We start from the raw sequence: 25373 nt of genomic DNA on the forward strand, positions 1-25373 counted from the left end.
TGAGCGAAATAAGTCAGGCAGAGAAGGACAAATACCATATGTTTGCACGTATAGGAGGATTAGGAGGAACTTGATGGAGGAACAAGGGGGAGAAGAAGGGCGGAAATGGTGGGGGAAAGGGAGAGAGGCAAACCATGAGAGACTCTTGAATGCTGACAAAAACTGAGGACTGATGGATGTGGGGGGGAGGGGGGGAAGGGCATGGAGGAGGGCACTTTGGGGATGAGCACTGAGTGTTATGTAGAAACTAATTTGACAATAAACTATTTGTTAAAAAAAAAAAAAAAAAAAAGAAGTAGGTGCTTAATAGGTATCTGTTGAATGAACAGAAACATGTTCTTTCCTTATGGTCAATACCAAGCCTCCTGTGCTGGACATTCTCCATTTACCCCTCCGGTCCCCCTCTCTTCCGTTTCCTGTCTGACTCTGTGCCCTGGGAAATTGCGTTTGGCACCATGTCCGCTGGGCTTCCTTGTCCTCCGGCTTTTATTTGGGACTGGACACTAAAGGTGCTGCTATAAAACTGAGAAGGGAGAGAGGGAAGTCGGGGTACCTGTCTCCCCACCCGCCAGCTCTCTCTGTGCAGAATAACCACAGGCTGCTTCTTTCCCTGACTAAAGGTTCAGATCCTTTCAAGCAGCTGCTCTGTCTCTGAGTCCTGCTCTCTCCCTTCACCCTCGGGCCAAGAAATGAGAGAGAAGGAGGAGAGAGAGGTGAGGGGATTGATTCCCTTCTTGCTGCCTAGATATTAGCAGTAACTGTATTCCGCTACCAGCCACCAGTCCCGACAGGTGGCCTTCTTCAGCTCGGGGCCTCTGCTCTGCTTGTCACGTTCGGTGCAAAGGTAGGGATGGTTTCTGCTGTGGCCAGCCCTGGGGCATCGCCCATTCCTTGTTGACTTCTTTAAATTCTACCTGCCAAGTGCCTGGGTGGCTCCGTCGGTTAAGCGTCTGACTCTTGGTTTTGGCTCAGGTCACAATTTCACGGGTTCATGAGTTCGAGCCCCCTGTTGGGCTCTACCTGCTTGCCATTCTGTCTCCCTCCCTCCCTCTCTCTCTCTGGCCATCACCAACTCGTGCTGTCTGTCTCTCTCAAAAATAAATAACTACGCTTAAAAAAGGAATTCTACCTACAACTTTGGAAATAGTCCTTTTATACACTTCTCAGTTGCTCCATCAGAGTTTGTCATTTTTTGGTAATGGGACGCTCAGAGTAATAATTTGCTTGCCTGTGAAATGGGGGACCTGACTAAGTCAAGTTCCTGATGAATCTTCATTTCTGATGTGATTACTGCTGGTCACTTTTGGAGCCAGTGACCGGTTCTGACAAACATGTTGCAATCTGAGTTGTGTAAAGATATGCCTTCTGCCCTGTTTGCAGTTCAGTATTCCTGCCCCCTAAGCTGATAAAGTTTGGACTATGCACATCTCATGTACCTTTCAAACCCATTTTGATGAAATTTGTCCTAGGATTAAGATCAGGTTGTTTTTGTGACTGAGATATCTAGACTCCTGAGGCTGAAGACATATGTTCGAATTGAAATAAAGAGGGAGGATTTCATCCCTTAAATTCTGTGGATCTTTTTTCAGATCATCTTGTATTGTCCTTGTACCATCCCCTCCACCTTTCAATGCTACGTTTGTGGATGAGGAAGCACCCCAAATAAATCTCCCACAGGGAGGAAAATAGAACAATAGAGAATTGGGCTGATCTCCAAACCCTGTGCAGATTTTAGTGGTGAACCCCAGACTTGCTTGATCAAATAAAATGGGAAGAGCTCGTAGGGGGTTGGCTCAGGGTTTGGATAGATCTTCAAAGTCAGTGGTTCTCTCCTCCATAAGATTGGTCCGTGCCGCATAGAGAAACCTCTCCTGGTCTTCCAAACTCTGCTGAAATGGCTACAAGGACAGGGAATTAGAGACAGGGAGTGAATGGCTTTTTAAAAACATGTCCTGTTTGATCTTACCTGGATTTAAGACATTGTTTCTGATTTATTCTTTTATCTATTTTTATATTATTTAAAGTTTGTTTGTTTGTTTGTTTGTTTTGAGAGCGAGTGCACAAGCATGGGGGAGGGGCAGGGAGAGGGGGAGAGAGAATCCCAAACAGGCTCTGCACTGTTTGCCCAGAGTCCGATGACGCAGGGCTTGATCTCATGAGCCGTGAGATCACGACCTGAGCTGAAACCAAGTGTTGGATACTCAACCTACTGAGCCTCCCAGTTGCTCCAAGAGGTTTTCTTTTCAAATAGGAAATGTGGGGTTCAGTTCAGATCTATGAGGGGCCACCACCCAGCTTTGTGACTGTTCTTTGGGCCTCAGGTTCCTAATGGAACACTAAGGGAGGTATCTTGGATACCATAATATATCCTTCCAACTTCCTGAGCACTGCCAGCTTTGCAGAGTGCTACGAAGACTTGGCACTTGTGGGGTTACACAGAGCTTACGGTAAGGTCTCCATTTTTTCCTACAGGGCTAGGGAAGTATGATCTACTGGTAATACCAGGAGAATATTTGGTTTGCCCCTTTGGTAGCTGGAATAGTGATTGTACTTTAGGTAGCACACTGGCCCTGTTCACGTTTCCGTTGCGCCTGGGCACGCTAGAGCCATTGAATGGGTTTCAGGGATGCCACAATAGGAGCCTCCTTAGCTCTCGCAGTGGCTGGGCAGACAGATGGTCCTCTGTCTGCAAACTGTACCTGATTGCCCCACACAAATGTGACCCTTTCCCCCTGTGTGGCATGATGGGATAAAGACTGGGAAGTGTTAATTCTCTCGCCCCTCCCCTTCCACCTGCCCTCTCTCCCTCCAGACCATTCTCTGTTCCTCCATGTTGCTGGTGCTCATCACCTCTTTTCTGTTTCTTTGTGGTTTATAGATGATCATGATGCAGTCCTGAGGTTTAATGGGGCGCCCACAGCCAATTTCCAACAAGATGTGGGCACGAAAACCACTATTCGCCTGATGAATTCTCAGGTAAAATTTCTTCTGTGCAGCTTTGGAGTGAGGGAAGACCACAGTACGGGCTCTAACACAGAGTCTGTCTCCTAGGAGCACACCCAAGGTGCCAAATTAAGTAAGTCCCATGATTGACCTTCCTGAGTCCTGGATTCCTCACTGGTGAAGGAGAAGACCATGGTTCCAAGACCTGACCTGGTGATGTGTTCATGAAAAAGCTCCTGGGGCATTAGTTTGTATGGACAGAGGGGTCCAGTGCCCAGAGAAAGCCAGAGAAAGCAGGCTGCCAGGTTATATCCGGAGTATTGCATGAGGAACAACATAGCAGGGAGTATCAGAGAGTGAGGGATGCTGTGAAAAGTCAGCGAAGCAAGAATGTGGGCATGTTTTATAAGCTGTAAGATAGTATACAGGTCCTGTCAGACACCATCACCACATGAATATGTGCTACACGGCACTACACTTCACGTATTACCTCATGAATTCCCCTAGATGATTGGCTTCCTGAAGTATTTCCAGGTAGCATATAGTGATTTCTCAAAACTAATGGAAACTTGAGAAATACTCTTGCCACAGAGTTCTGTTAATAGATTTAATTAGTGGTTAAAAAAAAAAAAAACAACCCAAACAACCCAACTTGATAACATGGTATTAAAACTAGCATGAGATGTCTGGACACCCATTCACCTCACTCGTGATCCGTCGGTGTTTGTTGTTCTCTGAGTAAACACGTACACTTTGGCTGGTTTTATGTCAGTGTTTAGACTCTGTGCATTGCCCAGGCCTCCGTGGGCGTGGAGCTCACCTGGGGGTGCTCATCGCGCCGCTTTAGCACTGTTGCAGGAGGCCTGCGTTCTCCACTCCTCTGCCAGGGTCCACTTCTGTTTCTCTCAGACAGTGATCTCTTCACTGCCTGCCCTTGAGGAACCCCCCAGCTAGGCAGAGGCTGCCTCCTGCATGGCCCACTTTCCGTTTGAGGCCCACACTCCTGGGACCCTTTTTATGAGGGAACTGGGATCCATGAACTTAACTTCTTTGCAAGTGGCTGCCATCTTGTTTTCTGTTCTTTCTCTAATCCCTTGATGATGATGTCACTTTCTGTCACTGTACTATCCTCAGTGGACCCTACGTGCTTTCAATTCCTATTTATTATTATTTTTTTAAATTGTTTTTTTAATATTTATTTGTTTTTGAGACAGAGAGAGACAGAGTAGAGTGCAAGTAAGGGAGGGTCAGAGAGAGAGGGAGACACAGAATCTGAAACAGGCTCCAGGCTCTGAACTGTCAGCACAGAACCTGATGCGGGGATTGAACCCACCAACTGTGAGATCATGACCTGAGCCGAGGTCGCACGCTTAACCGACTGAGCCACCCAGGTGCCCCTATTTATTATATAACCTTATATTTTGGGTTTGATTCCACTTTTATTATAAACCATAAGAAGGCAGATTTTTAAAAAATAGATTGGTCAGCAAGAGACTCTCTGGAGCACATGGCACCAGAGCTAGGCTTTGAAAGATGGGCAGGATTTGGAGAAATAGTACTAGGGAAGCATTCTGAAAAGTGGTACTGGCGGGACAGAGAAGCATAGGAAATGAAGGAGACATTCAGATCAGTCTGGCTGTCGTGGGGGTGGGGCACGGACTTGTGTTGTCCCGTCGAGGGAAGGCTCATGGCTGTTTGGACTCCGTCAAGTCTAGGAAATCAGGCAGATGAGTTGGGACGAGCATCTCCTTCTTTCTCCTTTTCCTTCTCGTGACCCCGTCAAAGACATCTTGGAGCTGGAGGGCACCTCAGGAGGTGCTAAGGCTTAATCTCTTCTTCTGTGTAAGATGGTACCTGAATATCTGGGGGAGATGTTTGTTTTGCTTCCTTCTGTGCTCCCATCGCCCCCTTTCACAGATACGGGCAGTACTGAGTGCAATGAAGTAGGCAGTATGTAGATCGGGAGTCAGCTTGCCTTGGGTTGAAACCCGCTCTGCTTCTTAATAGCTCAGCGATCATGTGGAAGTTACTTATGCCCCCTCATCTGTTCCCCTGTGGAGAGGGGAGGGTAACAATACCTTCCTCACAGCACAGGGCTGTCATGGGGAAGAAGCAGGAAGCCCATGCCGAGCACCTTAGTGCCTGGCACGTATGTCGGTGGATGATAGCTACTCTTAACGTTTACGTGGGCGGACACTGAGATGGGTTTGGGGGATACAGCGGTGAGCACAGCAGGCTGGACCCTTTCGCATGCTGCCTGCAGATCCAATCGTCATGCAGAGAAAAGGAAAGTTGCAACAGAGAACTGCAGAGGACAGAATCACAGTGCTACCAGGGCCCGCACGGGGAACTTTTCCCTGGTCAGGGATATCACAGGTTGCAAGGAGGTGAGACAGCTGTGTAGGTGTAGAGGATGAGAAGGGCTAGGGCCTCTCACGAAGAGGCAACAGCCTGGGTAAGGCCATGTGTGGAAGGGGGCAGGGGAAGGCGAGGGCCCGGGGATGGAGTCATGCACGTGGGGGTGTGGTGAGCACTGAGGCTGAAGGTAAGGATGCGCCCAGCTCAGGCGCTGCGGTAAGGAGTATCCTCTGTGGCATGACCAGACTTGCACTTTGCAAACATTGCTGGCGTCCATCTAATCAAAGGCCCTGCAGTGCATGGAGAGAGACACATTTAGGAGGCACAGTTCACCACAGTTAATGAAATGCCAGTAGTTGCTGCGGCATAGAAATGAGGGTGAGAGGGAGGAACAGAACAGATTCAAGAGCTCTTTGGCATATGTGGTCCACAAGCGTTAGTGAGGGGTGAAGGGAGAGGGGCAGCAGGTGCTACTGGGCTTCTGGCTTGTGTGGCTGGCTGGCTGGAAGTCACTGGGATTGTAAGTAACTTGAAGACGTTTTGGGTTTGAGGGCTAGGGTCAGAGAGGAGGGTAGGATAGAAGCTGTGTTTCTGGACAGGGTTGTTCTGAGCTACCTTGTAGATACCCGGGAAGAGACGTCAAGCAGGCAGCTATACAGAGGGGACTGGAGTTCAGTGGAGAACTCTGGGTGGGATGTGAGAATTCTCGAGTCATCTTTATCTGTGAGGCAATGAAACAGTGGGGCCTAATGAGAGCATGTGGGACAGGGTGTAGACAGAAGTTCTACCCAGGGGCATTGGGTAGCAAAAATAGAAAGAGTAAGTAATCAGCACTGTCTGATGCTGCTGAGGCCAATGGAGGTGAAGATTGAAAAGCACTGTTCTCTCTTTGGCAAAAGATAGGCCACCAGCAACCTTCAACAGCGACTGTTGGGGAGAGCGGTAAAGCCAGAAGCCATATTGGAACATAGGGTCAGGAGTGAATGGGAGAGGCAAATGTGGATAGTTCTTTGGAGGAGGCTGGCTCTGAAGGGCAGAGGAGAAGTAGGACAATAGCTATGGAGGGCTGAGGGTTCCAGGACCAGTTTTTGTTCTTTTCACTTCTTTAGATTGGAGAGAATGGAGTACACTTAAAAGTTGATGGGAAGAGAGTCACAAGAGGACACATACTATATGGTTATGCCTACATGAGGTTCCTAGAGAAGTCAAGTTCATGGACACAGAAAGTGTCATGGTTTCTGGAGTCTGGGGTGGAGAGGGGGAAATATTGTTTAATGGGTATAGAGTTTCAGTTTGGAAAGATGAGGAAGTTGTGGAGGTGGTTGTATAACAGCATGAATTTACTTAATGCCACTGCGCTGCACTTACAAATGGTTCATTTTATGTTCTGTGTATTTTACCACAATAGGAAGTTTTTTTTAAGTCAATAGGAGAAACCAGCTGATAGATGGAGAAAGAGAATATAGTAAAAAGAGGAGATAATAAGTTAGTCATGGAGAGGAGGGAGTTGATCCAATGCCCAGTTGAGGATCAAACCCCATAGGAGGGAGTCCGAAGAGAAGAAGCCTAGGGCAAGTGTAGCTGGAGGTGGTTTATAGTGGAAGGATTAAAGGGCTTCTATTTTCTCTTCAAAGTAGGATGTAGAGAAAAGGAGGCTTTTTGTAGGGAGGCTGAGGGCAAGAGGGGTTTCCTGAGAGGAGGCTTGAGCAAAGAAAGCTTGACATGTCATTGAGGAGAGCAGAGGAAGGAGCCAGCAAGAGGAACAGAGCAGGATTTCCAGGCCATGCTGGCCACTTTGGAGCTGGAGAGTATGGCATCAGAGAGAATAGGTATCTCTCTGATGTCTCCAGATTGGTAGGCAGCAGCGATCCAGAAGAGAGAGCATGGAAAAGCCCTGAAAAGTCTCTTGGATTTGGGAGGCTACCCCCTTCTTAGGCATATCTTCCAGGTGGTCGGTGAAGAGATAAATCCTCATCCTGTGAAGATTTAATTTAAGGCTATGATAGGTTTGCCTACGAAGCTCTTCCAGGCTGGGAGAGAAAGCCTACGTCACTTTCCTGATTAGATTTGAACCAGGACATTCTCAGATCACATATGGGGGCTTATCCTCAGACCATGGCCTGTGCTATGTGTTCAGTACTTCCTTTTGACACCCAGGTTCGTGTGAGCATCAATTGCTATTTCAGAGAGGACACTAAGACTCCAAGAGTCTCAGTGAGTTGCTCAGGGGAGGGCTGAAAGGAAGTGTTAGAGGTGGGATTTGGATCGAGGTTTGCTTGCCAATTTTCTGTAAGAGTTTGTGTAGAACTGGTAATTTTCTTCTCTCTCTTTAGATTTTTTCAATAAAGCCATCTGGGGCTATAATGTACGTTGTGGGAAGTTTTTTAGCTACAGATTCAATTTCTTAAATAGATTTAAGGCTAATTGTGTTACTCGTTCTTTCTTGGCTGAGCTTTGGTAGTTTGTGTCTTCCAAGGAATCTGTTCATTTCTTCTAAGTTATTGAATTTATTGGCATAAAGTTGGTCATAATATTGCCTCATCATCCTTTTAATGTCTGTAGAATCTGATGTGATGTCTGATGCGAAAGGACATCCTTTTGTGGCGATTCAATAGTACTGAAATTCACAGGGCTTTGGACATCAACTAGCCACAAGTTCATTCCAGAAGTTCTCATTGATCCACCTGCTCCGTGCCAGCTCCTGTGAAGGGAGCTGGGATTCAGTAGCCCACAACAGCAATCCAGTAGAGACAGACGTGTTCCCTGTGCTTGTGGACACCACCGTTTTGTGTGGTCATTGCATTTTCCAAACAAGGTGACCGAGGCCCGGGAAGAAAAGGTGGCCCACGCAACCCCCATAGGGTAATGGCAGGCCCGTGTGGGATGAAGGCCTCGTCACAGCTAGGTCAGGCTCCTCCCTGGCTCCCTGCTGCCACCTTCCCAGTCCACGCCTCTCACCACCGTCATCCTAGTTATCCATCTTACCTATTGCTTGGCTCCCCCACCATGACGTATGGGCTCCAAGAAGAGGCATATTCATCTGTTTGGTTCACTCGTAAACCCAAGTGCCCAGACCAGTGCCCATTCTATAGCCAGCGTGCAATAAATATTTGTTGAGTAAAGTATAGTCTAGAAAACCTTCTGCTCACTCAGTGGACTGCCTCTGAACTTCTCCAAGTTCTTAAAAAAATTTATTTGAGCTTTTTATTTGCAAGTATTTAAAACTTTCAGCAAAGTTGCAATAAGCAGACAAATACCGAGAATGCCTGTATACCCTTTATCCAGACACACTTCATACCTTTTCATTTTACCCATTGCTGTATCTGCTCTTTTCATTCTTTATAATAGATTTTCATTTGAGAGTGAGTTGTATATATTGTAGACATTAATTCCTAAGGACTTGGTATAGACAGAAAGTTTATGCCCCCTTGGCCCTCCCCCATCAACTCATTTGAAGCTCTAAACTTCAATGTGATTGTATTTGGGAATGGGGTCTTTCAGAGTCAAAGAATGGGGTCTTTCGGAGATGAGGTCTTGAGTGTGGGTCCTTATGATATATCTGCCATGTGAGGAAGGTGGCCATCTACAAGCCAGGATGAGCAGCTTTACCAGGAAATAAATCTGGTGGTACCTTGACCTTGGACTTCCCAGCCTCCAGAGCCATGAGAAGTAAATGTGCATTGTTTAAGCCATCCAGTCTATGGTATTTTGTCATAGCAGCCTGAGCTAAAATTTTTTGGAACTCGGTAACTGATAGAAGCTGGAGGAATTTTGGAGGGCATGCTAGAAATAAAGATGCTAAGGGACATTCTGGTACGGACTTGAAAAGAAGGGAGCCAGAGCGCCTGGGTAGCTAAGTTGGTTGAGCGTCTGACATCAGCTCAGGTCATGGCCTAAGGGTACCTGAGTTCCAGACTCACATAAGCTCACTGCCGTCAGTGAGGAGCCTGCTGTGGACCCTCTGTCTCCCTTGCTCTCTGCCCCTTCCCCACTTTTGCACACGTGCATGTGTGGGGGTGGGAGTGTGCGCACGCATGCACTCTCTCTCTCAAAAATAAATAAATATGAAAAGTTTTTTTTTTTTTTAAAGGAGGAGAGCTGGAGAGATAGCTTCTGTCTTTTTAGAGACTATCGAAATAATCATGAACAGAATGCTGGCAGGTATATGGCTAACAAAGGCCATTCTGGTGAGGTCTCAGGTGGAAATGAGGAACTTGTTATTGAACAATGGAGAGAGAGTGATCTAAAGTGGCAGAGATTTTGACTGAACTGAGTACTAATGTTTTGTGGAAGGTAGAACTTGTGAGCAAAGAAATTGGATATTTATCTGAGGCGATTTCTAAGCAAAATGTTGAAGGAGTAGCTTGGTTTCTCCTGACTGCTTTTGGTGAGATATGAGAAGAATGAATTTAAAAAGGAATTGTTTAGCAAAAAGGAAACAGAGCTTAAAGATCTGGAAAATTCTCGGCTTATCTATACTGCAAAGAACATGAGAAAACTTGTTCTGAAGAGGAAACTAAGAGGTGGCCCAAGACCATTTGATAAAGAGATCAGCAAAGATGTGAACCACAGAGCTAATCAGCCACCTCAGCTGAAGGAAACGGATACAGGACAAAGTGGAGGAAGGCTCCTGGGCTTCTTAGATCCTACAGGACCAGACCACCGAGCTCTTTGGCTGCAAACAGTCATTGTTCTTTACAACAGGAAAAGCATGATCCCAAAGGTGATTCAGAAATCATCAGGGCTGCGTCCTTGGTTTCAAAGGTGGGAGGGGGGCATTGCTGTGGTTTTATTAGGCCAGATGGCAGCTACCCAGAGCCTTGGGGATATGACTCCTGACTGGCCCCAGTGGGTCCGTGAGGCATGGCATTGAACCAAAGAGGATTTTTTTAAATGTTTATTTAATTATTTTTGAGAGAGAGAGAGAGAGAGAGAGAGAGAGAGAGCACGTACACAGGGAGGGGCAGAGAGAGAGAGAGAGGAGGACAGAATCCCAAGCAGCCTCTATGCTGTCAGCACAGAGTCCAACGCGAGGCTCAAACCTATGAACCATGAGATCGTGACCTGAGCTGAAACCACGATTCGGACACTTTACCCCCTGAGCCACCCAGGCGCCCCAAAGAGGATTCTTCTCAAACCTCTACATCTAGTGGTATTTACTTTGCTAGGTTTGGGACTTCCTTGGGACCTATCCCCTCTTTCTTCCTTCCGATTTCTCCCTTTGGGAATGGGAATGTCCATCCTATGCCATCCCACCATTGTATTTTGGAAGGACATAACTTTTCTGGTTTCACAGGTTCACAGCTGGAAAAGTTTTGCCTCAGGATGAACTATCTCACACTTACGTGAGTTGGATAATATTTACATGAGACGTAGGACTTTAGACTTTAGAGTTGATGCTGGAGTGGGTTGAGGCATCCGGTGATGTTGGGTGGAATTAATGTGGTTTGCATGTGGGGAGGATGTGATTTTGGAGGATCCAGGGGCAGAATATTATGAACTGAATGTGTCTCCCCTGAATTCGTATGTTGAAGCCCTGACTTCCAGTGCAATGGTATTTGGCAACGGGGCCTTTGGGGGATGAGTATATGTAGAAGAGGTCTTGAGGGTAGGGTCTCTGTGATGGGACTAGTGTCCTTATAAGAACAGAGAGAGGGAGAGAGAGGCCAGAGCTCACTTTCTATTCACCAGGTGAGGACATGGAGAAGGGCAGCCATTTGCAAGCCACAAGGTGGGCTCTCCCTGGGAAACCAAATGTGCTGGTACCTTGATCTCGGGCTACCCAGCCTCCAGAACTATGAGAAATAAATGTCTGCTGTTTAAGGCACCCAGTTTCTGGGTATTTTGTTATAGCAGCCTGCATGGACTAAATTAATACACACTTTAGTCTGTATTTCCTAAGAATGAGACTATCGTCTTACACAACCAAAGTACAGTTATCAACTTCATACATTTATACTGATCACATACTTTAATCTATCTGCATTCCAGGTACATCTGTTTGCTAATTGACCGAATAATGTCTTTTACAGCATTTATTTTTCTTTAGTACGAGATCCAGTCCAGGATGAGGGTACACATACACATAAAATTTAGTTGTTATGCCTTTTTAATCTCCTATAATCTGGAATATTTTCATAGCCTTTCTTTGTCTGACATTTTTGAAGAATAAAATCCTTCAAAAATTATTTGGTGTTTATCTGAAGCTTTCTGAAAATTAAATTTAGTGTGTGCATTCCTGGCTGGAAAACGGCATAAGTGATGCTGGGTCCTCCTAAGAGCGTCACATCGAGAGGCGTCCAATGTCTGTCTGCCCCTCAGCTGATTTTAATTTTGATCATCCAGATAAGGTGTTGTCTGACTTCTCCACTGTCTAATTATTATTTTTCCTTTATGGATGAACACTTTAATATTGGGCCACTGTTCTGCTCCTCATCAAAATCTCCTCCTATATTTCACTCACTATATTCATGGCTCACTTTTGCCTGAACCAGCGTTTACTGTGATGGTTACAAAATGGGACTTTCTAACCACAGCTCTCCCTGCCCCACATCATGGGGTTGGTGTTCAGAATTCTACTGTAAGCGAGACTCTCCCTTCTCCTCCTCCATTTTATTTCCTCCCTCCCTCCCTCCTCTCCTTTCTGTCTCATTTTTTATTGGTAAGAACTCATGGATTCCTATTTTTTTCAATGGCTTATAATTCATCGGTGTTCTGAATTACTTTGGCATCTACATTGTCTTAGATTTGGCCAGTGGGAGCTCCTTCAAGCTGGCTCTTGTCTCCCTGTGACTTGCATGCTCTTGTCATTTTTTCCTTTAATGCTCTGTATCTGCTGGCATAACAAGATATTCCAGTTTATTCTATACTTATCTGTTGATTGTTAAATGGTTGATTGTTATTAGCTTTATCTTGAATATATGTGTTCAAGATCCATAGTGTTCTGGATCAGAGACAGATTTCTTATTTAAATACTTGATAGGAGATAATGGATGCATTGATCCCTCTTTGCCCAAGCTCCTACTGCTAGGGCAGTGCAATGAGAGTGAGATCAATTATCCTACATGACTAGCCAGATCCCTCAGAGGCAAGGGACAAAAAATAAGTGATCCGTCCCCACCAAAACCCTGCTTATGGAAGGCAGGATGTGGTTTGGTTGTCCTCTACCTCCCCCCCAGAAAGGGCCTTTTTTTTTTAGACAGAAACAGAGAGCGTGTGCGAGCAGGGGAGAGGGACAGGGATAGAGAGAGAAAGAATCTTATGCAGGCTCCACGCCCAGTGCAGAGCCCGACTCGAGGCTCAGTCTCATGACCCTGAGATCATGACCTGAGCGGAAATCAAGATTTGGCCACTTAGCTGACTGAGCCACCCAGGTGCCCCATACTTACGGTTCTTTTGATGACTTCCTGGGATGCCAGTTAGAATTCAGGCCCCTCTGACTTGGGGGTTGTGGTGGCTTTCCATTTGAGGTGCCCTGGGCACCTCCGGTTCAGGTCCAGTTTACCATGGTCAAGAACTTCCTTTCTTATGTCTACTCAGGACCGTGACCCCCCTTTGCTTGTCTTCCTATAGCACTAACTTGCTTTGTGACTCTGGCAGATTTCCAAATCAGCTAGAACACGCCCTTTCTTTTGTTATCCTTTATTATTTTGAATGAAGGCTGTCTGGTGCAGTGGGAAAAGATCAGACAGGCCTAGGTTTGCCTCTTAGCTCCATCCATTCCTGGCTTTTTGATCTTGGGCCAGCTGGGTAACCTCTTAGAGCTTCCTTTTCATACTCTGTTTGGGGCTGGGAAATATTGTGAGGGATAAAGGAGAAGACATTGAATTGTGTTGTGTGAGTTTGACAAAACAACTAAGTCTAAGCTCTATAGTTAAGATATCAGGACCTACACACACACACACACACACACACACACACACACACGGGGTATATTAGTTTCTTAGGCCTGCCATCACAAAATACCACAGATAGAGTGGCTTCTACAACAGAGATTTATTTTCTCACAATTCTGGAGGCCGAAGCTGTAAGATCAGGTGCCATCAAGGCTGGCTTCTGATAAAGGCTCTATTCATAGACTATGGATGGCCACCATGTCTCTGTGTCTTCACCCGGTCTTTCCCCTCTGCGCATGTGGGGAGAGAGAGTTCTTCGGTGTCTCTTCCCTTTCTTGTAAGGATATCAATCTTACCAGATTAGGGATCCATCCTTGTGACCCAATTTAACCTTAATTATTGTCCTGAAGGCCCTATCTCCTCTGGGGGTCAGGGTTTTAACATATGAGGTTCAGTCCGTAACTGAGGGAAGAAAGATTTGGGAAGATTAAAGACCATTTGGGTAGTATCTGCCAAATGCATGACTGTGGTTATTACTTTATTCTTCCATATATAGATATATGTGTATATTCTTGTCTTTCTGACTTTCTGCAGTGGGCATTTCTCACTTTGTGACTGGAGAGAGTACTTAACACAGGTTTCCATCTCCCTGGCATAGTCTTTTCCTGGTAGGTGTTCCTTGGGGCTCCGTTGCTATGACAGTGACTTACTTCCCGCATCGTGAGGCTCCTGGGATCCCTTGAACTCAGGTCAGACTCTGAACAGGAGCATTTGATTTTTTTTTTTAATTTTTTTTTTTTTTCTGAGAAAGACACAGGCAGCGTGAGTAGGGGAGGGTCAGAGAGAGAGGGAGACACAGAATCGGAAGCAGGCTCCAGGTTCTGAGCTAGCTGCCAGCACAGAGCCTGACGTGGGGCTCGAACCCACGAACCGTGAGATCATGACCTGAGCCGAAGTCGGACACTTAACCGACTGAACCACCCAGGCGCCCCTGAACAGGAGCATTTGAAAAGACTTTGATTCTCTCCAAGTGCCTTCTGCTGCAGCTGAAAAAATGACAGACAGAGATGCCACCTAGGCATGGCTGGTCATTGCAGGGCCCTACAGGGCGATAATGTCCTATAAATAAGGCACCTGAGCCTGGGGCAGGGCACCCGCCCTCCGAAGAGCACAGAGCGGGTTAGACACAAAGCCCCACTTGCCCAAGCAGTCTCTCTTGTCTTTGAGAAAATCTTCAGCTCTCACACCAGCATTAATGCGGTAAGTTCAGAGCCCGGTCCTTTTCTGTTTAAGGAGTGCTTACTAGTTTCTTGTCTCTGCGCACGGGTCCTGGCTGCATTCACCTTCTGTTCCTCCTCGTGATGAACTAGCACTTACTGTCACCTGTTCTCAGCTTCATGCTTTGTCATTTGCCTCATGAAGTAGCTCGGGTGAATAGCCATTTCCCCACCATTTGTGGTGAGAACTGAGGGTGGCCCTGGCCCTGCTGATGTGCTCACTTAATTAAGTGCCTCGTGGTTTATGAATATAGCCCTGTGGGGGGGAAATAAAGACACTTGGGGAGGACCAGCCTCTAGACTCTGGTTCCAGCTCTGCCCCAGGCTCGCTTGGTAGCCTTGGACAAGTCTCTTTTCTCTACGGACCTCAGTGTACCCCTCTGAAAGTGACAGATTTGGATCTAGTCCCTTGAGGATCTTCCAGCCGTGACTTGCTACAACTCAGACAAGAAACAACATTCCCACTGACACATCTATATCCCGTATCAAATGCTTTCTTTGGCATCTCCTCCCAAGACCCATGGGTGACCCACCCCTACCCCCTTTGTGGTCAGAAGTGTGGGCTCTGGAGCCAGACAAAAGGGCTCCAGTTCAGACCCCCTGCTTACCAGCCCTATGGCTTAGGTGAGTTTCTTAGCATCTCTGCGTCTATTTCCTTATTTATAAAATGAGCATATTAATAATTACCTCCTGGGGTTTTTGCGAAAATGAACTGAGATACTGTATGAAAAGTACCTGGCTTGCAATAAACATCATCGAAGGGCATCTGTTGCTGTCCTTGTTCTCCTTTATCATAAAGGAGAGACTTTTGAGCAGCTCTCTTGGGATTCCTGAGGACCGTGAAGCCACAGATCCTGGTAAAGCCTTTAGGGGCCAGAACTTGCTGCCATTGGCCTCCTGCTTTGTATACTGGAGAGGAGCTGGAGACATTTTAAAAATTCCAGTTATCGCTAATTCTCCTGAGTTTGCATACTCACCTGGCGTCAGTACTCTGCAGAGAATGCAGCACGGCTCGAGAAAAGACTTATGCTCTCAATGTACCTACTGGCTGCTTTGAGGTGGAGCGGGATGGGAATAGGGAGTGGAGCAGTAGAATTCTGAAGACAAGTATAGAACAGCGGGAAGTTGGGGCACCTGCCTGGCTCAGTCGGTTAAGTGTCTGACTTTGGCTCAAGTCATGATCTCGTGGTCTGTGAGTTCAAGCCCCGCGTTGGGCTCTGTGCTGACGGCTCAGTACCCAGAGCCTACTTCGGATTCTGGTGTCTCCCTCTCTCTACTCCCCTACTCATGCTCTGTCTCTCTCTCTCAAAAATAAAAAAAAAAAACTAGAAAAAAAAATAAAAAAAAAAAATAAAAGAACATCAGGAGGTCGCCTGCTGCTCCCTGGGCCTTCCTGCCACCAGCTCGATCATGTGTATCTTGCAAAGCCCCAGAGGCCCGGGTGCCTGCCCTGCCTTTGGACCACAGCATTATACCTGTGCCAGGACCTACAATGCTCCCCACAGACCGAGGACCACCCTTAAAGTCAGAAGATGAGGGTCCGGTTCCTGGTTCCTGTGGCCCTCAGCTGTGGGAGCCGAGGCCAGTTGTCTCATCCTTGAACTTCAGATCCCCACCTTACCCCCACGGGCACATACCAATTGCTTTTCTTTCCACGTTCCCATTTTAGGAAATGCCCTGAGGTCTGGGAGTCGCCCTTCACCCCCTTTCCTTTCAGCACACAATGAGTCTGCAGGTCTGCAGCTGACAGTTCTTTGTCTTCATTCCTTCTCGATCATTTCTTAGGCCACAGCAGCTTCTACCTGGTCTTCCTTTCTCTAAAATCCTAGAGACTCAGAACACTAGTCAAAATCCTAGAGACTCAGAACACTAGTCTGTTGAGATCCTTCTCACTTAAGGGCCTTCAAGGGTCCCATAATCTACTGAAGAAACCCGAAGCTCCCTGGCATGGCCCCTGCCTACAGTTTTCTAATACCTTCCACCTCTCCCTTTGTATCCTAGCTGCACTGGACAACCTGCAACTTCCAGACAAGCTCCTCGCTGTACTAAGTAGAACTAAGTTCGTCTCTAAGTGCCAGGAACACTGCCCACCCCTCAACACTAGGTTAACAAGATAAAAACGTATTTCTGTCTCACGTAAAAGAAGTCCAAGGGTGGACCTTTCAGAGCTGCTATGGCGTTGTAGTGTGTCAGGAAGCTAGACTCCTGCTACCTTGTGCATTTACCCTTCAATCATGTGACTTCAACCTCACGGTCCAAGATGACTGCTCAAGCTCCAGCCATCATGTCTACTTTCAGCCAGCAGGAAGGAGGAGTGAATAAGGAATGGCATGACTTTGCCTCTAAGGACACTTTCTGCAAGTCACCCCCCTGGCCAGAATTTTATCACATGGCCATGCTGGGCTGTAAGAGACACTGGGAAATTTTTATTTCAGGTAGTCAGGTGTTGAGGTAGACAGAAATGTTTGTTTCCAAGGAAGAAAGAATGAATGAATATTGGGTGACGCCCAGCAGTCTCTGCCACATAAGTCACGTTTGGGGTTTTGCACGCATTGTTTTTTCTGTCTAGGACATCTTCCCTCTCCCCATACCCCACTTCCCTGTCTTGGCCTGCTATTAGTTGTCCCTTAACACTCACTCACATCATGGCCGTACTCACCCTGGCCCCCCGGTGACTGCCTGGGGACGCGTTAGCACCCGCTGCAACTGCACAATCCTCATCACAAATATTTCTTGTCTCAAAGATATACTGAGGAAGTGGGGTTATATTCTTCAGGCTTCCAGGGCCTTCCTACCTTTGGGGGAGGTATTAGTTAGGAGTGAGGTGGCTGAATGACCTCAGAGGCAAATGACAAGTCGCTGTTCCCTGGGCTGTACACAGACCATAGTCGTCTTGAGCTATTTCAGTGACACCGATTCGTCTCCACCTCGTGACGGCGAGTGGTCGAGGTGGGGAGGGATTATTGTGATTCTTGCTGTTATTTTCCAACAATTCCTGATTGCTCCTCTCAGTTTCTGCCAGGGCAACATGTGCTTTTTAAGGTGGACATCTGACGGCTGATCTCACCTATCACTGAAATTAAGTGCCGCGCCGAAACTTAGAAGCCTCACGTGTACTTGTGACCTGTCAGTTACGACTACAAGCAGGATATTTACAGGTCAACATCCAGGTGACCGTTTGTCTGTTTCTTCCTGCAGCTGGTCACCACTGAAGGGCGCTTCCTCAAAGACAGCTTGTACAACGAGGGAATCCTAATTGTGTGGGATCCGTCTGTTTACCACTCAGATATCCCAAAGGTAAGTGGGTATCCATGGGAGGTGGGGATGAGTCTTGTGTTCGCCTATAGGCGTCCCTGAGTTCCTGGGTTTGAAAATCATGGCTGGCCTGGGCCATCCCGGAGGACTGGCCCCTTCGGTTTGAGGACAAGACACTTGATCCGGACGGGGGGGCAGCGCAGGAGTATTCCTGTCGTGTACCCGTGCCCTCCGCCCCTGCCCCACAGTGCCACGGCCTTACCTCTTAATTATGATATGGATCAGGAGTAATAGGGGCTGAGTTTTTCACTGGGGTGGGGGTGTTTGCCTAATACAGTTATTTCTGATGCAGATCAGCAGGAATAGACAGTGGTTACTCATTCCTGTAACAGAATCGCCATGCTTGACCTACTTCCGGTTTCCAGAAGTCTTCCATTTCACTCTTAACAACATAGGGAGGTAGATAGAAGCACGTTTATTTCCCTTTTGCAGGTGAGGAGACTAGAATGTGAGGAGGGGAGGTCGCCTGTGCCAGGACCTGGTTTACGAAGCAGAGGGCACCCTCCCAGGAAGGGGGCAGAAGGGGACAGAGGTCTCGGGCCTGCTGGCTCCGCAGCTTGTCCGGAAGGCACTCTTGCTGTTTGTCCCCTCCCTGCTGCGGCTGCAGGGCCACAGGAGAATGGCTTTAGGGCGGAAGGCCGGAGGGTGCTTGGGGACCCTCTGGGGACACTTGATTCTGAAGTCAGACCCAGCAGGAGCTGACAGGCTCTGGTGGTCCCGGGCACCCTCACCACCCCAGCCTCCACAGTTTTGCACTGATCTCACTGAGAACAGAAGTTTGCCTGCATCTGGACAGGGACTCTGAACCCCCAGATGTGGCCAGCTGTGCCCCAGTTTTCACCCCTTTAAAAATGAGAGGCGGGGGTAGATGGTGCCAGGGCCCCTTTTTTTTTTAGCTCTGGTAGCATTCCCAGAGGCTATGATCCCGAAGTCTGAGGCGGTTCCAGGGTCACCAGGCTCAAAATTCCCTGTGAGCCTGGGCTATGTGCTGGGTTCCCCTGTGCTGTCAGGTGCGTGCTGTGAGGTCTGGAATCCGCTCCGAGGAAGGGGCGCCGAGGCACATCCCTCTCTTCTTGAGAAGACCATTTCCTTCCCTTTCAGTGGTACCAGAGCCCCGACTACAGCTTCTTTGAGAACTATAAGAGTTATCGCAAGCTGCATCCCGATCAGCCCTTTTACATCCTCAAGCCCCAGATGCCTTGGGAGCTGTGGGACATCATTCAAGAAGTCTCCCCCGAGGAGATTCAGCCCAACCCCCCGTCCTCCGGGATGCTTGGTGAGTCTGCGTCTGGGGAAGGACCTCCTGTGTTTGTTTCCAGGAGAGATTAGCTCTCTTCTGGGACCTCATTCATTCATGCATTCATTCATTTCTTTGTTCAGCAAACAATTGCTAGGTTTTGGTTGTATTCGTACATCATGCCAAGTTTCTAGTAAGACCCGGAGATCAGTAAGATGGAATCCTTCTCCGTTAGGGTGCTTGGTAGGGGAGCTCAGTGAGGCAGCTGAGGCCAGGAGGGAGCCGTTGCCCAGTTGTGCCAGAAGAGAGCTTTGAGGAGTGGCATCAGGCCAGGCCTAGGTGAGGGGCAGATTTGGGAGGGGGAGCGCTGGGCAGGAAAACAAAAGAGCAGGGCTGGGATTTGGAAGATGAGGTGAGGGAGTCACTTGCCTCAGGTGTACGATTTAAGGGGGCACCAAAAAAATTCAGTAACAACACCAATACAGACTCTTATAAAAACCCCAACTAATGCAAGATTTGATGCTGAATGAAATATCAACAATTTTATTTATATATATTTTTAAAGTTCATTTACTTTTGAGAGACAGAGAGAGCATGAGCAGGGGAAGGGCAGAGAGAGAAGGAGACACAGAATCTGAAGCAGGCTCCGGGCGCTGTCAGCACAGAGCCTGATGCAGGGCTCAAACTCACAAACTGCGGGATCATGACCTGAGCCGTAGTCAGCTGCTTAACCGACTGAGCCACCCAGGCGCCCCAGCAATTTTAAATAAAAACAGGAGCAGTAATATAGTTCTGCTGAGCCATATTGGCATCTGAGGAAAAAGCAAGAATTAATAATACTTCATTCCCAATTTCAAAAATTTGCTTAACCCCGCAAGGACCCCAGGCACGTTCCTGAGAGAATGAGCTGCGAAGCTTTCTGGGGTTTGGGCGCCATGAATGGAACTGAGGGAGCTGGTGGGTGGGCTAAGGTCTGAGGCCAGAGGGTCCTAATGCTGGTTTCAGACTTTCTTCTTGGACGCACGGAAGGGAAAGTCTCTTCTCTGGGTCCCCGCAGGGGACCCCTTTCCCTTGGGATGGATGGACAGATGGCTGGATGGCTGGCCGGCTGGCCCCTGCCACCTGCCATAGTGTGATTTGCCTGCTGTCCTTCTGGAATGCAAACCCCCTCAGGGTGGGGACTGAGTCTGATGCGTTCTTCTGGGTCCAGCACAGGATAGTCCTGTGGTAACTGTCCCCTGAGTTAATGAACAAGTCAGCGTTGAATGTCAGAGGCACTCCTTATAGAAAGGAATGGGGGCCATTTCAGTACCACATCTTCATACCTTTCTCTTCAACGTTTAGATGTGTGCATTTGGGGCTCTTCCAGGAGCCCTTTGGAGCAGGAGTAGTTGGAAAAGCATGTTTCCATCACCACTGCCCTGCCTTTGCCCACGCGGTCCCCCGCACCCCCAATCCGCCCCTCATGCCCATCCCTCCTGGCCCCTGCTGGGCCCCACACCAGTGCTGACAGGAGGCTTACAGAAGACCTCTCCCATAGAAAGTGCTCCCTCCCGTCATTTCTAGAAGCACTTCTGTTGTGCCTTCATCAGTGAGTTGCAGAGGTGTCTTTTTTACCCCTGTTGGACCAGAGACAGCCAGAGGGGGCTTTTCCCATGGCTGATTCCTCTGGAACAGAGTAGCTGCTAGCAGTTTACAGTTCTGCTCTTAGTGAGAACTGCTTCATCGTAAACGTTCCCTATATTTATGGTGACAGAGGGGTCTGAGAGCCACCATGTTACTGTATCCTAGCAACAGCCTGCGTGGTAGGAGAGGTGGGTGGCTCACCACTTGGGGCAGATGGAGAACCCGAGGCCCAGAGAGGGACGTGTCCTGAGCCAGGTGGGGCCAAGCAGGCAGGCAGGAGTCTCCAGCCTCGTGTTCGGTGTGCATCTCAGCACAGTGTTCTGGGAGTGCCAGCCTGGCCACACCCGTGGGGCTGCGTCTCCCGCCAGAAGGAGCGGAGCCCATCCACACAGCCCACGCTGCCCCTCCTGCCAGCGGGGGAAGCTCAGTCTCCCCAAGCACTGCAAGAAGCAACTGCTCCCAGTCAGCACCAGCCAGCAGGCTCCCGTGGGATCTAAAAGTGCTAGAAAGTACTACCTACATGGGATGGTACTGTCTCCTCAGTCATCTTGTCCTCTGTCTTCATACAGCTCATTCCCCTTGATAAGTTGGGTGACTGATGGAGCACTTGGGCCCCCTCGGGTTTAGGGAGGACCTGTCATGCACCAGCCTCTGACCCAGGCGCTAGGGATACACAGGCCCACAGGACACAACAGCCCTGCACCCCGAGGAACAGCGTGCCGGATTGGCTTGCTGGCAGGGCTCAGACTGCGAATCACAGTAGTAAACAGAAAGACGTCCAGAGAGGCGTCTCCCCAGATTTGGGTCCCTGCGTTGCCAGGCTCGTGGGGCACGACCTCAGGATGCTGGGGTGGGTCGTCGGGCAGGACTCACCTCTGCTCCCCTTTCCAGGCATCATCATCATGATGACACTGTGTGATCAGGTGGATATTTATGAGTTCCTCCCATCCAAGCGCAAGACCGACGTGTGCTACTACTACCAGAAGTTCTTCGACAGCGCCTGCACGATGGGCGCCTACCACCCCCTTCTCTTTGAGAAGAATATGGTGAAGCACCTCAACCAGGGCACAGACGAGGACATTTACCTGCTTGGGAAGGCTACATTGCCTGGCTTCCGGAAAATTCGCTGCTGAGCGTGGGCTCCCTGGTCAGGTCCCCTCACCCTTCTCCACCAAGCGTGGGCAGATCACGTTCTCACCTTTGTTCTCGAAGGTCTGCCTGAACTGAGAGAAGCTCCGATTATTTTTTTGAGGGATCCGCTCCCCCTGTCCGAGGCAGCGAGTGCAGCCCCCTGGCATGGCAGGCACCCGGCAAGCCAGACGCCAAGAACCTGCCTTGTCCACGCTCAGCCTGGCCCGACCCTGCCCCGCAGTAGGATTCTGCACCTGCGCCCACTGCTTCCAGGTTACCCCCCACCCCACCCCTCCTGACCGCCATCTTGTCTTTTCCTTTAAAGCAGTGGGTGCTGTTCTCTCTCTCTCAAATTACTTTTCTACCTTTTCTACTATATAACAGTATCCTGATTTCTTTGACCTTCACGGGCTGTTTTGGAGTGTCTCTCAGGGAGTGGGGCTGTGGTTCCCTAGAATTTCAAGTTGCTCTCGGAAGTCAGGACCTTCAAGATCATAACTGATTCTCATAAGGTTTACCAGGCGGCCGTGCCCTCTAGCCCTCCAGCAAGGGGGCAGCGCCAGAGTCTCCAGACAGAGGCCCTCCCACTCCGCTCTGCCAACATGCTTCCTGGGTTAGTCGGGCTACCCCTTCCCGGGTGGGGAAGCACGCTGGGCTGGCCCGGTCCTGCCGCGTGGAGAAGGTCGGACGCTCGCTCAGGGTCACAACGTACTGCTGTGGAGCCAGGGCTCCTAGACCCAGGCTTCTGGACTCCTGGCCTCATGTGCTCAAGGCCTCTTAAGCTCGAGCTCTAGACCGGCTGCCTGGGAGCTGAAGTGCTCACTTGCTGCCAAACCCTTGGTTTATATAAGCAGTAGATGGACCCCAGAGGGAGAAGCCCTGGGTTTCAAATGGATGCTCCCTTCCCTTCACCCCCCCTCCTCCCGCTTACTAGCTGTGCCTCCATGGGAGAATTCTGAGACTCTGTTTCCACATCTGTAAAATGGGGGATGACGAGCCTACCTCACAGGGCTGCTATAAGGGTTACATGAAACACCTATCCTGGTTCTGTACTTGGTACATAGCAGGGGCTCGGTACATGGTGGCTTCCTCCCTCCCTCCCTCCTCCCACTTCCCTCCTTCCTTCCTCCCTCCCTTCCTCCCTTCCTTTCACTAAGAACCTGCTGTGTGCTTACACCTGGGCAAGACCTTGCTTTGAGGGAGGCCAGAGAGGGGGTCCTGTCATCAGGGAATTAATTGTCCTATCGGGACACCTGCCTGAAATGCCCAGGAAACTATCGGAGGTGGTGGACTGTGCAAAGCATGTCTCCTTCCTCCCCCTTCCCCTCCCTCCCCTCTTCCTCCCTTGCTTGCAGCTCTGGCCTCTCTGCCTCTGAACGGCAGCGGGCAGCACACCCGGGCCGCTTCCTGCTGTATGGAGAGTCTTTCCCCTCTCTGGGCCCATGAGTTGCTTTATGTTCTGATCTGTTGTGCTTGCTGCAGTCCCTGAATCACAGACAGTGAGAGCAAGGAGGCATTCGAGCCGCAGGAGGCAGGTGTCGCTGTGGACAAGGAGACTACACTGGGTAGCCGCTAGCTTTGTTGTTGTGCGTATAAGGGATCCAGTTAATTTAATTCTGTGTTGTCTCTCTATGGAAACTAGTGAAATGCAAATAAGATAGGGGTATTACTGTTGGTCTGGTGAGATGGTTAATATTTGTGACCGATATCTTAAGAATGGTGACTGCGTGCCGCATTTGGAAAGCCCCCGTAGGGGTCGTGTCTTCGTCAGTAGCCATCGCTTCGTCCTATATTATGAGGGTCCCCTGCTCTTCAGTCACAGAAACTGTTCACACCGGTTTGGAGACCTCGATCTCAGAAACATCTGTGAACCGTGCCTGATCTGATGATGAACTATCCAAAGATTATGTAAAATTTTAAAATAAATGTGTTTTTCAAAAAGCGTATCCGTCTCTTCTTACTTGCTAAGGGAGCAAACTGCTGGTGGTCAACTTTCATCTCCAGAGAGGACAAAGCCGTAGTCCCGAAGCCCCGAACCCTTTCCCGCTAGCTCCTCTCCACTCCCCGCAGGAAGGACACTCACCCACGTGGCAGACAGCATCTTTGAGATACTGACCGATCACTTGATTTTTCCTTTTGCTCTTGCTTGGGCTCAAATGACGAAGTTGTTTGTCCAGCACCTCAGGGAAGGGGTGCAGTAGGGCAGAAAGCAGGATGAAAGGAAAGTCTTTCCTTTGGTCCGAGAGAGAGAGAGAGAGAGAGAGAGAGAGAGAGAAGGTAGGAGCAGGGGAGGGCGGGAAGAGAGGCACGCACAGGATCTCAAGCAGGCTGCATGCTGCCAGCCCAGAGCGTGATGCGGGGCTGAACTTGAGAACCAGAGATCATGACCTGAACCAAAGTGGGACGCTTAACCAACTGAGCCACCCAGGCGCCCTGTCTGCTGCTGCTGCTTTTACAAAGATGTTTACGTTGGGTGTGAGGGAGGAAGAATGGGGGCCCGGCTCCTCCTCACCTCCTCAGCCACAAAGGAGACTCCTGGGCTGTCCCCCGCCACCTGTTCCTAGCTCCCAGACCTCCTGTGTGGCCTTGGTTTCCTCTTCCCTTGTGACCCTTGGGGCAGCCTTCCTGGATGTGCTGTGATGTAACAAGGAGTGCACGAATGCTCCGGGGTCACTTACCGCTTCACCAACCCAGAAAAGTCATCCCTGTGAGCTGGGATAACGGCACCAGATGTAGGAGAGAAGAAAAGGCCTCGCTGGCGTCCACGAAATCCCACCACCCCATGCGTTTATGCCACCACCCAGTCCTTCTCAGGCCTGGCCGGGAAAGAAGCTGATAATGGGAAGAGGAATCGTGTTCAGCCCAGTGAGTCCCCAGGAAGCACCTACTGTGCGTGGCGCTGGGAGACAGTGATGAGTAGCCAGTGCCTGCCGCCCGGGAATTTGGGGCCTGGGAGAATGGGCCTGCCTGCCCTGTGAGCGGCGTCGTGGTCACGTGAGGGAGCAGTGGTGGCATTTCTGGGACAACTAAAGCTAGGTAGTACGCTTATGTTGTTAGGCGCGCGCTTGTAACTGCAGAGAAGGAAAACACCATGAGGATGCCATGCGGATCCTATATGAGAACATGGATCATACAAGGAAGAGTACAATAATGAAGTGATAGAAAATAAGATTGATATTGACAGGAATTTGGGTAGTCTTTATTTTGTATTTTTTTTTAAGTTTGAGAGAGTGGGGGGATGGACAGAGAGAGACAGAGAGACAGAGAGAATCCCAAATAGGCTCCATGCCGTCAGCGCAGAACCTGACGCAAGGCTTAACTCACAAACCATGAGATCGTGACCCGAGCCAAAACCAAGAGTTCAGCATTTAACCTGCTAAGCCACCCAGGCGCCCCAGATTTGGGTAGTCTTAATGGGTGACAGTCTTAAGGGATGGGCAAGATTCTCTTTTTTCTTTAAATGCTTTTTCTGATATAAAAGTAGTACAGGGGCATCTGGGTGGCTTAGCCACTTAAGCGTCTGAATCTTGATTTTGGCTCAGGTCATGATCTCAAGGTTTGTGGGATGGAGCCCCTCATTGGGATTCTCTCTCTCCTATCTACCCTTCCCCTCTCATGTGCGTTCTTTTCCTCTCTCAAAAATAAACATTA

At 49.0% G+C, this 25373-nt stretch overlaps 1 protein-coding gene across 12 annotated transcripts in view; it reads left to right on the plus strand.

The window, feature by feature from the left end:
* ST6GAL1 (ST6 beta-galactoside alpha-2,6-sialyltransferase 1) overlaps positions 1–23666 on the plus strand; it is a 115513-nt gene extending 91847 nt beyond the window's left edge. For 11 of the 12 annotated variants that reach the window (XM_039234195.1, XM_039234196.1, XM_039234198.1 and 8 more), the window contains 4 exons: positions 2879–2976; positions 17612–17710; positions 18830–19004; positions 21483–23666. In XM_039234195.1, coding sequence (XP_039090126.1) covers positions 2879–2976; positions 17612–17710; positions 18830–19004; positions 21483–21724 — 614 coding nt within the window. In that variant the 3' untranslated portion in view covers positions 21725–23666. Of the gene's footprint in view, positions 1–2381; positions 2448–2878; positions 2977–17611; positions 17711–18829; positions 19005–21482 lie in introns of those variants that run through there. The other variant, XM_039234206.1, reaches the window with a different exon arrangement.
* The last annotated feature ends 1707 nt before the right edge of the window (positions 23667–25373 follow it).

The sequence above is a fragment of the Hyaena hyaena genome, unplaced genomic scaffold, assembly GCF_003009895.1.
Source record: "Hyaena hyaena isolate Hyena2069 unplaced genomic scaffold, ASM300989v1 scaffold_84, whole genome shotgun sequence".
Lineage (NCBI taxonomy): Eukaryota > Metazoa > Chordata > Mammalia > Carnivora > Hyaenidae > Hyaena > Hyaena hyaena.